The sequence below is a fragment of the Neomonachus schauinslandi genome, chromosome 1, assembly GCF_002201575.2.
Source record: "Neomonachus schauinslandi chromosome 1, ASM220157v2, whole genome shotgun sequence".
Classification (NCBI taxonomy): domain Eukaryota; kingdom Metazoa; phylum Chordata; class Mammalia; order Carnivora; family Phocidae; genus Neomonachus; species Neomonachus schauinslandi.
The window spans coordinates 30072029-30084420 of NC_058403.1; the positions used below are offsets into that span (position 1 = coordinate 30072029).

The following is a 12392-nucleotide window of genomic DNA, read 5'->3' on the forward strand; positions in this document are numbered from 1 at the left end:
GTGCATTTTATGTTGTGCCTTCTGATTAGGACACCCACATATTAAGATTAAAAGTCATGATTTGATAATCCCCCATTAATGCATGTTGATCTTCCAATGACACTATATATACCAATTTTAACAGTTTTCGATATCCAAACACAAATTGCCCTTTTGACTTAACCATACATTTGGCTTAAAGTATTTTTAAATGTCTTATTAAAGTTGGAGCAAATGATGGCTTTGCCCTGGGCCAAACCACTGCTTCTTATTCTCTGTGCAATTATGTTAATTATATTTTGTTAAAATTCCCAGAGGCCTCAGCTCTAAACTAAGGACCAATATGTAGTTGGTATTAATCGTAATTAATATTGACTACTTGTGTGTGTGTGTCTTTCTTTTTTTTAACAGTTACATTTCAAAGAGGAGATGGAGGACTAATGAGCAATGGGAGGTATGCTAAGGAGATTCTTTTTTATTATTATTTTTAATCAGGGCTGGGGAAACTACAGTAAGAGGCTATTATTGTAATAAACGATCACTTATAAGTCTGAGAATTCTAGGAGGAATTAAATAGCTTACCACAAGGTTTAATGATCTATCTGTTGTGCACTTTAGAGGAATCAAGTCCAGATGTTTCGTATCTCCCAGATGCCCCTGAAGAAATTAGTAGTAAATATCACAAGGAATGTGTTCATTTGTTAGCAGAATGTTTATTGCATTAATTAGACATTAGCAAATGAAGTTGCTGTTGTTTAAGACTCCTTATTGGCTCTCACTAAATTGCTGTGAGTGAACAATTACACATAATCGATCACAAAGTAAATGATTCATGGATGATGAATAGGCTGTAGATTGATAGGACTGGATTCCACAACTTTGGATACTCAATTGAAATTGATAAAAGCTGATAACAAACCCATATATCCTCATCTATTTCCCCTTTGCCAATATGGAGATTGTAATTAGGCTCTGGTAATAACTTCCAATCTCCCATTTAATCAATATTTTAGCAAAAAGAGATTAGGTCTAATGAGAGCTAGTGCATGTAGCAAGTAAGCAGTTGGATCTTCTTATTGCAGTTTCCATAGAAACACACGTTTCTCTTAGGGATTTCATAGAAACGGTCTATCAAAAATAAAGTGCAATGATTATAGATGTTGCTATTTCTTTGTAAATATGCTAATAATCTGGAAAGGAATTGGATTCCCATCTTTTATATCAAAAATGGAAATTATTTATTCAATATGATGTGAGGCAAGTTTTTCTCATAGATTATATATTCACATGCTGGATCAGATCACAGTGAATCTTTAATTACCTTAAAAATCTTTATTATGCCCCTAATATCTTGCAATTTAGAGAATTTGGAAATGTGCTATTGATGGAACAATGTAAATATTGTTTATTAATTTCCCTCAAGCTCTTTGCCTCTAAATCAAGCATAAGGGCTCATAACAGGGGTTACAGCCTACAGGGGACAGATAAATATGGGGGCTGTAGGAATCGAGGAAGCAAGAGCCCAAAGTCCTGGAAAGGGCTGATACTGAGCAGTCACTCTGAGCAATTGTTCCCTTGAGGTGTCAATTTATCATCAAACCTTGTTTCAGGATCCTGCTATGTTACCAATTCCCACCAGTTTCAGGGCAGACAACTGAATTCATTTGGATGTCAGCAGAATCCCAGGCAGGATGCTTCTGCTTCCAATGAGAGGCTGTATATAGTCTTAATGAACCGTGGAAGTTCCTTAATTCTTGAGAACCTACATGTTTTAATTTGAAGTAAATTAAAATCTTCTCAAATTCTTTCATCTATTTTAGTGCAGGAGACAGGTGTCCAAATCTCTCATTGAGCTCCATGGGTTGATTTCCTTTTAATTTCTGTTTCAGCCGTCCTGGTCTTCTAAATGCTGGGGATCCCAGTTATCCATGGCTTGCTGATTCATGGCCAGCCACGAGCTTACCAGTAAACAACAGCAACAGTGGCCCAAATGAGATTGCGAATTTTGGACGTGGAGGTAAGTTGTGCTATTCAAAACTTCATTATTTGTTTTCTTGGCTTTCTTCAATGTTTTAAAAAATACATACTATGGAGTATTTTCTTCCACAATTAAAATTACTAAAGCGCATGTACTAACAGTGCTGTATATTCACTAAATATTTTATATAAGACCAGTGTGTCTATATTACCTTGAGTAAGACTAAGCTTTAAGGAAGTCATTACTAGCCAAAATGACAAATATTTGTAATACATTTTAGGTCTAGGACTATTAGAGCAAGATTGGTAAAATCAGAAACTATGCTGTTAAGTAGCACTTATGATTTTGGACTAGTCATTTCTGTTCTCTACATGTCATTCAACATATATTTATTAAGTATGTCCTATGTACCTGGCATTATGGCAGACAGTAAAAATAAAATATCAATATAAAGAGAGATGGTCCTTATCCTCATAGGATAATCATGTATGTTATAGAGAGTAGACCCTTATATAAATATGACAACATGTTGAAGGAGAACGTAAATGTAGTTCTTCCGTTGACAACTGGTACCCCAAATGAAAAACAAAAAGACGCTAAGTTGCTGATATGATAAGGTCTCCAAAATTTGGTGCTAGGGTTCTCTCCGTAGAAACAGGATTTGACCTACTATAAATAATTACAGCCTCCCCACTGCCACCTTTTCATCCATTCGATAGGAGAATGATGGGTTTAGAGAAAGATGGGGCTGGAGAAGTCTGTGGTCCCAGTGTTTAAATTTGGCAGAAATATGTGTTTTCCATTGGCAGAAACTTGTGCAAACAGTAAATGGATTGGAGCTGCTTTGCCGGTACCCAACATGAAAAAGCTGCCTATTGGGAATAAGAAAGTTCTATGAATGGAGTGTTATTTAAGTTGACATTTGAAGGAGAGGTAGAGATTAGTCAGAATTGTGGGAAAAGTGTGTGAAGAAATGTCCGTATTTTAAGGTCTAGAAAGAAGAGAGACATTGACCTATTTGAGAAATGAATGAATTTCCTAATAAGTATAAAGTACAAGGCAGCAGAGATGGTTAAAAAAAAAAAAAATACAGAGGGACAGATAATAGAGGGCCTTCTAAGCCACACAGACTTTAAACTTTGTCCAAAGGGTAGTCAGAAGGCATCAATGGATTTGTAAGAGGAGAACACTGGGATCTAAGTACAGAGTTAAGTCATCCAGACTACTGCCAGGTGGGGAATGGAGTTCGAGTAGAAAATGGGATGAGTAATTAGGAGAGTAGTGTTATAATCCACGAAAGTGAGGATGAATCTGCTAGAGGGTTTCTACGGCTCTGGGTGGAATTAATAATGGAGGAGACCCAGGGCTAGGCTAACCTATTATAAGCCTCAGTGGTGGATTTCACAGGCATGAGTGTATAAATATACTGACTTAGAAGAATAATCATGGATACTGGCATTTTCTCTTTCTGGATAGAATACCAATGAATGTTTGGATATAATTAAAATAGTATTTCAAATAATAAAGCGACTAGTTATTGCTTAAGTCTGCATTCTGTCAATACCAAGTTGAAGGAAGGGAGCTCTCTCCCAATCCCCAAATGAAATACAGAAAATAACCATTCCCCCGTCACAGGTACGTGATGAGGATTAAATGGATGATTACATATTCAGGTTTAGCACAAAGCTTGGCATACAAGTAGTGGCTAGCAGGCATCAATATAGTAAATGAGAAAACAAAAATACATTGTAGGACTCCTCAGCTTTTTGCTTGCCCTCTGTAATCACCCCGTTTAGGATTCTTATTTGTCCAGAACCTCTGCAAGTGGCCGCCTTCCCTAGTGGCCAAACTCTGAGCCCTTCAATTACAGGCTATTTCTTTTTCGTGGGTACGTTCTGAACATGAGCATCTCCTCGCTGGGAGAGCAGAACACTCCTCTCTACCCTACCCAGAATGATTTCGTCAAAAGAAATTCTGCTCTGAAGGCTTTTATTAATCAAGGATTAGATCCCTCTTTTACTTGTTGTATTTGTATTTGATTAGTGCACCATTCTCTTTACATCAAGAAATGAGTGCCTAGAGATGGAGAAAATGTTTTGTTTTGTTTTTGTTTTTTTTCAGTTTCTATCAGGCTACACTAACATCTAAAATGTCTCTGTCTAATTTAGCCAAAGGGTACGTTTGTAGATTTTCAAGGTTTTTCTTCTATATCCACCACATTTTCATGATATGAAATATTTCACAGGCGAACATCAAGGCCAAGACAAAGTTTTTGCAAGATTTACTGTATTTCTTTTGTGATAGGCATTATGAGCATTCACTATGCACCAGAAATAGGTAGGCTTTTTTGTACATTTTTTTTCATTTCATTGGCATAATAAATGTGTGACATAAATAATAATCATATTTACATTTTAAAGGCCAAGAAACTAAGGTTTATCGAGATGAATAACTTGAGATCTAGGTGTAGAAGGCAGGTCGAACACATTTTAAAGCCTCAGTTCCTTTATCTACGCTGTCTGCAGTCCTCTAGGTGGGATTCATGTGTATGATTGCATAACTATGGCCACTTAAAGAATTATTGTGGATACTGACATTTCCCTTTCAAGAATGGAATACTAACACATGTTTAAATGTAATGAAAATAGTATTTTGAATAATAAAGTTACTAATTATTGCATAAGTCTGCCTTTTGTCCATACAAACTATAAAAGATTCATTTAATCATTCAGCGAGTGCTTACCCTCTGCAAAACACTAGGTGAGGAATTATGGAAATCCAGATGTATGTTCCTGTTCTTAAGTATCTTACGATATGATACAGGAGACAATCATTCATTCAAGTATATCAGGCAAAAAGAAATAAGTGCATGGATCACTAAGGTGCTGAAACCTGCAAAATGAATCATGAGTAGGTCCACCTGGAGGGAGGGTTTCTGTACTTCAGAGGTTTCAAACTCAAATATTAACAAGTGCCGGTCAGCCCAAAGCACTAAGGAAAGGTAGGTGTGGACAGTGAGAAGTGGAAACTGGAAGGTCCTATCTAAAGATAGCAGCACCTATTCAGGTCTAGCCTGTCGGAGGAAGGCTGGGCCAGACTTCCAAACCATCTGATATTATAGGATGATCCGCCACATCCAGATATTCATGTATAATCTTCCAATATTTCAACATTTGGATATAATTCAATTTATTTTCCAAAAATGTAGGAGTGATCCAATAATAGTTGAAGGAAATATGCAGCCCCCAAGTCAATAGAGAAGCACTTAGACTTGAAGGCTGGCTAATTTCATCCAGCAGGGAGAGAGAGAGATTCTATTTCTAGCACTGGAGCTTTAGTTGTGGCCGGATAACATTCTGTAGGATTAGATCCTCGGACTACTTTTTTCCAGTTTTAAACATTTGAACACGCAACCATTTCAAAAGCTTGCAGATAGAGTGGCTCCCAATCTAAATCAAAAGTTTTAGAAGGCCTCAAGTTCAAGGTGTTGGGAAGCTGGGGCCCGTGCTGGAGAAACATGTCTATCCGGTTAATATTATCAGTGAAAGATGGTGGATGTGGCAGAAACAAAACTCTGAAAATTTCCCCAGAGTGAAGGATCTATTTTCATAATTTTGATATATTACTAAATATTAAATGTTTTTGAGAATGAAAACGATATTGACATTTAAGGATGAAGTATACTTTTTCATTATCAAATGTCCTAATTAGTTTATAGGTAAAAGCTTTTTTAAAAGGCCAAAAAAGTAGTTATGGGATTCTGAAATGAAAAAATAATTGTACTTGCTTGTACAAGCTTGTGAAATATATTTGAATATCTTTAACAATTTCACTGATATACATTTAAAATATTTACTTCAATAAAGTATGTATCCACTTACTTACAAAGCGAGTTGGAATTCCAGACTTCAGAAAGATCTAAATTATGCAGTGTGCAAAGTGGATAATAAGTGTCTTGTTGCTGTTGCTAAAGCAGACATTTTTTTAGCTTTTGTAAAAAGCAAAATTAATATTTTTATAAGAATCTTTATCTCAAGTACTATTGGGTATCATCAAACCTAAAAGTCTGAGAATATTTTGACTAAGTTTCACTTTCACTTTCTGCTTTTTTCTTGTCATGATAAATCGGTTTTGGGAACCAAGTAATTTGATTTGTTACTTAATATTACAGTGCTTTAACTAGTTGAAAATTTCCTATAATGAAGAAATCATTGATGGTCTCAAGTCCTATGAAGTGTGGCTTTCAGAACATAGATTGTTAAGGAATATATACTATAATTAGATTCACTTTTAACTGTGCATGATTAAAAATATGTCATTTAGTGTTGTTCTGGTTTTTAAAGATTTTATTTGTTTATTTGAGAGAGAGAAAGAGCAAGTGTGAGCAGGGGTAGGGAGGGAAGCAGAGGGAGAGGGAAAGAGAATCTCAAGGAGACTCCCCGTTGAGTGTGGAGTCAGACATGGGTCTTAATCTCACGACCCCAAGATCATAACCTGAGCTGAAATCACGAGTCGGACACTTAACCAACCGAGCCACCCAGGCACCCCAGTATTGTTTTGTTTTGTTTTGTTTTAATTCTAATATCTTTCTTCTAAAAAAAGAAAAAAATAAGAGCTCAGGAGGGAGGTGGCAGTTCTGAATTATAAAGCATCATGTAAAGATAATTCAGCACACCAAAAGATAAATGGACTGATTGATATTCAGTGTTGTTACTAAGGTTTAATTTTACTCTTGCTGTATTATAACTTGAAACTATAATTCTCCACTTCTAAGAGTTAGTAGCATAAATTAAACCCACGGATCACTCAGATTGCTTTTTCTATAGTTAAATCCTGCTGTATTGTGAAAATGACTTATTCATGAAAATTATCTTTTGTTACCCAAGAAAAAAAAAATTCCTGCCACTCCATGCTGGAACTGTGAAATCAAATCAGAGAAACAGCAAGCTGGATCTTCAGAAAAATGTTATCTCCTAGTTGGCTTGATAGTCTAATTTTGGAAAATTTTGCATATATTCAGCAGCTCTGTCCTCTATCTTTTGGGGTAAAGTGGAAAAAGATGTTTTCAACCCATCATTTGTAGACTGACTTTTATCATTTCTTCTGTAAGGAGCTAACAGTTTCATTGGTCCTGAAAGCAGGATGCACAACTGAAAGCATTTTTCAGGAGTGAAATATCCCAAACATCTCATTCATGGTTGAAGAAAATGGGGGAAGGGACATGTTAGAGCAGTGAGACGTGAAGGACGAGTGGTGGGCCTGCCTGTCACCGAGGCTGATAGCTTGACCGTGGTTGTACATCATCTCCCCTTCATTGATTCATAAAGCCCAGCTCAGCTGAAATGCAAACGTGCGGCATGACACATTTATTTGTCACCTTCAGTCCTGATAGTTTGGGGCTTCCTGTGCATCATTAAATTGTTTCATCTCCCTATGTTCACCACAGATGTGCTGCCACCAGTTCCAGGCCAAGGGGATAAAACAGCAACAATGCTCTCAGATGGAGCTATTTATAGCAGCATTGACTTCACGACCAAAACCACTTACAACAGTTCCAGCCAAATAACACAGGCCACCCCATATGCCACCACACAGATCTTGCATTCCAATAGCATTCACGAATTGGCTGTCGATCTGCCTGATCCACAGTGGAAAAGCTCCATTCAGCAAAAAACAGACCTGATGGGATTTGGATATTCTCTACCTGATCAGAACAAAGGTAACAATGGTGAGTCAGGGTCTTACACCCCGAGGAGTCCTTTTCATATCATTTGTGCATGGGATAGAAATTAGTATTTGTTGTTCAGCTTAGTGACTCATTACCAGGTTCACTACCTAAACGAAAAAAATATTCTCGGCATGTATTCAGTACCTTGCACAATCCCTCCCACCGCCACGGCCACCGTCACTGCCACCGTCACTGCCACCACACACCAACACCAATTGGTTCCATTCTTTCAGCTCTTTTTCAGTAGAGTGGTCAGTAATCCATCTCAACTTCCATTAGGCAGGAGAGACGGAACATTCCTCCACTGTCCCACGACATCTGCTTCTGAGTTGCTAACTGCATGTTCTGCATGGGCTTGTGCTGTGAACTAATCACATGATGTCACTATGACCTCTGCCCTTTAACCCTTAGCCTTACTTTACATCCCTGACTACCGATTGGCTGAGGGATTGTCTAATAGAATGCCACACAACCAGTCACAGGATTTCAGCACCACCAGCTCTCACAACAGCTCAGAGAGGAGTGGCAGTCTCTCAGGTTGGTCTCGTCACAGTAAGGAGAAATATTTGTTTGTCACCAGCATATGACCTGTGTTCCTAACAACCGTGAAGAAATACTGAATCACAACTCACTGTCAGGCATTTATCTTTCAGATGACAATAACAGTTTATCCTAATGAAATCATGCTTTGGGAAGGGGGGGGATAAAAATCCCTGTCACTCTTTATGTACTAAGTGTACAGCACCATATTTACTGAAAAATAGTGTCATTTTCTTAGGAAAGAGCAGATGAGTTTGATTCGCCTTGAGCCCTACCTAAGAGCCAAGAGGACTTTATAATGAAAAGGTCATACAGGAAAGTCAATTCCATGACATGGGCAGCAAATGATGAATTCAGCTAAAGTGCAAATTATTTGGGACATTTTTTATAATAATTGGATTCCAGTGATGTGACTTCCTATTTTTGGACAATCTTTCCAAAATATTATGTGATAGGATTTATTATCTATTGAATGATATTTAGGGTAAGGTGCTGCTACCATGCTAACCAAGAATGCTAATATCAGACATTATTCTTCACACTTAATTTCCAAAAAAATTATAATCTATATATGGATAATTCTTTTATGCTGTAGATGTTAATATATATTTGACATATATCAGCCAAACCTACCATCTGTAATGTAGGTTTTGTATAGCACATATCAGGACAGATTTTTACTGGACAGAAATATATGCCTATTATAATGAACAGCACTGATAGCCTTCAGGCTCAAGGATCCTCACCTCTAAAATAAGAAGGTCGTAGTAGACACACTCTACCTTCCAACCATAACATGTACATCATGTGACTGATGACTTGGTCTGCACATTTCTAATTGATTCCATGACCTTATTTGCTTATTTTTTCATATTAATGATATGCCATTTGTTTTTATGATTTTTTTTTTATCTACAAGTTCTTAGTAAAGGATTATATTGTATTATGATATGTCACAGGCTCCTAGGCCATAAAGAGTTAACTCTTACATCATTAGGGTAACATTTATTAAATGACTTTTCCTCAGGAGATAGAACCCTTTCAGTCTGAAATGTTAATGCTCTCTCTTCCCTCCAAAATGGGCCATTTGCTCTTCTTACCTATTGGTAGAATTAGATACATTATAGAATCCAGAAAATTTTAAACATCTGTTATGAATTTAAACTGGCAATAATATAGGGGGATATTTTGAATAACCTTATATGTTATTTATACTGTCATTTATTTATAATGAGTCCCACAGTTGTACTGAATGATTAAAAAGTAATGTATCCTAGGCCTGTTCCATTCAAGATATGTAAAGTCCCAAGCAATATACATATTTTAAAAAATCTATATATTTTAAGCCATGAATTACATAAGACCTTTTGTGAATCCTTCATTAAATATTCTGTATATGTTGATTGACACTGAGTTTTGTAAAGTTACCTTTTGAGTAATTGTAAGCAGAACGTGATTCACGATAGTGCTTACTGCTTTTTTTAATCCATTAATCTCCTGAGTGACATTTATATATATCTATGAATTATATTAACTACTTCATCTACATTTGAATACAAAATTACTTAAATTGGTAATAGAAAGCATTCTTTAGGAGGTGAGAGTGAAGTGATTATTCCCTTTTAGTTTAGTTCAGTTGAGTTTAATATCAGAAAATTTGCTTCATTTTTATAATCATAGATTTTTTTTCTAAGTCTCAAACTTAAGATCGAACTGCCCAATGGATATCTAATCGTATATTATAAAATCTTCTTAATTTGTGCACAATAATGAAATCAATTTAAAATAATCACAATAATAAAGAAAGTTGGACATTTCTGAATTATTTCAGTGAATTTCTCATCCTCTTTGAAACACTTTTATAATTTATTCCATGCATAAGTTCTGAGCAGTGTGTTAAAAATGCAACCACTAAAAAAAACCCCTCAGATCTCTCAAAAACGGTATGCAATCATAATTATATATATATACATATATGTAGCATATCAGTAGTGATAATGAAATATTTTTACACACCAGTATTTTTTTGAAATGCAGTATGTGTTTAACTAACTTGAAAATGATCTATTTTTATAATTTTCTATACATAGAAGTTGTTCAGCATAAATGTCAATTTAAATATTTACATTTTGAGTTGAAGAGAAATGGGTCGGATATGTTTGCCAGTCTTCAAAATATGTTCCCTTAAAGCCTAATGCAGGCAGTTCTCCCCTTAAAACGCTTGGGGATCTTTGGTTGCAAGTTACAACAACAGACTGTGGCTCACTTAGCTCAAGGTATAGATCTTAGATAAACATTTTATTTTGTTAACTACTGGTGTATGCCCACCACCATGCTCAGAACCCACCTCTTAGGTCAATGCAAAGAGAGGACAAAGCATGTCGATTGATAGTCCTACCAGGACACCCCACAATGACAGAGAAGAAATTTCCCGAAGAGGGGAAAGTGGGCATTAGAGGAAAACCCTACAAATTCCATCTATGAATCAGTTTTGTTTCCCCAATTCATTTTTAAATCTGATATTTGAAGAGTTGATAATGCCTTTTTTGACCTTCGACAAGAACTTCAACAGTTGGGTTCAGAGCTCCAGAAATAGTCATTTCTAGTAAAGCTGCTGCATTAATTTTTTTTTCCTCTTACTGTGTGAATATGGACCACATAAAATTTGGAAAGAACCTCTGTTTTCTCATCTATTAACTACTTCATCTACATTTGAATACAATATTACTTAAATTGGAGATAGAAAGCATTCTTTGGGAAATTGAAGTGATTATTCCCTTTTAGTTTAGTCCAACTGAGTTTAATATTATAGAATTTGCTTTATGGAGATGTAAAAACTTCCCTATTTGTATCATTCAGTTCTGGTGGTGATCATATAACATTGCTAAAGTGAAGAGTGAAGAAAACATTGTACACTTATAATTATACAAGGAATAAAGGATGCACAATGAGAGGAAAAGCCAGTAAGGACACGCAGCCCAGCCCATTCCTCTTTTAATTATTGAAATACAGTTCTGAAACTGCACAAAAGATATGATCCTGGTTTGTGATTTTTGATGAATGATCAGGAAACAAAGGATTAAGGCTCATCCACCTTAAACATAAAAATTATAGACTTCTCTTCAAGCAGGTTTATTATTTTTATTCCGAGAATCAGACTATTTCTGGGATACTCATTGGGGTTGGAGAAGTGACAAAGGCTGTAGAAATGGGTAGAACCATGTTTGCTCTAAGATAGAGAAAATGGGAAAGAGTAATAATGACTGGCATTTATTGAGATTTCTGTACAAGCTGAGCCCTCTCCATGCTTTATCTCATTTAATCCTCAAAATACTGCAAAGATATAGGAGCTTTATATCTGTTTTACCTGTGTGGAAATGGAAGGGATATCTACTGAGTAACTTACCAAGTAAGTGAGAAACTAGTCTTCAAACCCAGATTAAGCTCTTATCCTTGAAGCAGAAGATACCTGCTCTTCTTTCTCTTAATACCTCTCCTATTGCCAGATGGGAAGTGAAAGGAAGGGTGAAAGCATTTTGTCTGTAAGCGTACTCTTTTAAATATGTGTGTTTATGTGCACATGACCTAGACGACAGACATAATTCCATACTTGGCAACAGTGTCTATGTCCAGTTTAGCAGTTTCATCACTTTCTGGCACTCGAATAAGTTACTACTAAATGACATAATTTTCTGCGTTGGCTGATGCAGATTAGTAATTGGCAGAAGGAAGGAGATGAGACTTCTGGTAATATCTCTATGGATTGCCCTGCTGCAAGTATTCAATGCTCACAACCTGAAGTGCCAGAAAGATGAAGTCCCAGGGGTTCATACCATTTTTGGGAAAGACAACTACAGGCCATAGTGGGGATGAAGGAAGCTGCTTGCGTCCCATGGAAACAAAATCCTTTGTTATGCTGTTGGAGAAGCGCTCATTCTTGCAATCACCTGTGGTCCATTTAGGAAGAAACTTGATTTACCTAAATTTTGGAAGAGTGAAAAGTATGGCACTGTACAAGTGATGAATTTAATTTTTATATTTCGTTAAACACCAGTAATTCCAGATTTGGCTCATATGCTGCCAAGTTATTTTTTGCTCGTGTTTTGTGCATGAATTCATTTGTATTAACAATAGTACTGAAACTGATCACTGCATTTCCATTAATTA

The 12392-nt window shown here is 36.2% G+C and overlaps 1 protein-coding gene across 2 annotated transcripts in view; it reads left to right on the forward strand.

The window, feature by feature from the left end:
* Positions 1 to 12392, forward strand: part of ROBO2 (roundabout guidance receptor 2) — a 1281409-nt gene that overhangs the window by 1226978 nt on the left and 42039 nt on the right. For both annotated transcript variants that reach the window (XM_044919554.1, XM_044919552.1), the window contains exons 19-21: positions 391 to 433; positions 1869 to 1996; positions 7404 to 7685. In XM_044919554.1, coding sequence (XP_044775489.1) covers positions 391 to 433; positions 1869 to 1996; positions 7404 to 7685 — 453 coding nt within the window. The remainder of the gene's footprint in view (positions 1 to 390; positions 434 to 1868; positions 1997 to 7403; positions 7686 to 12392) is intronic.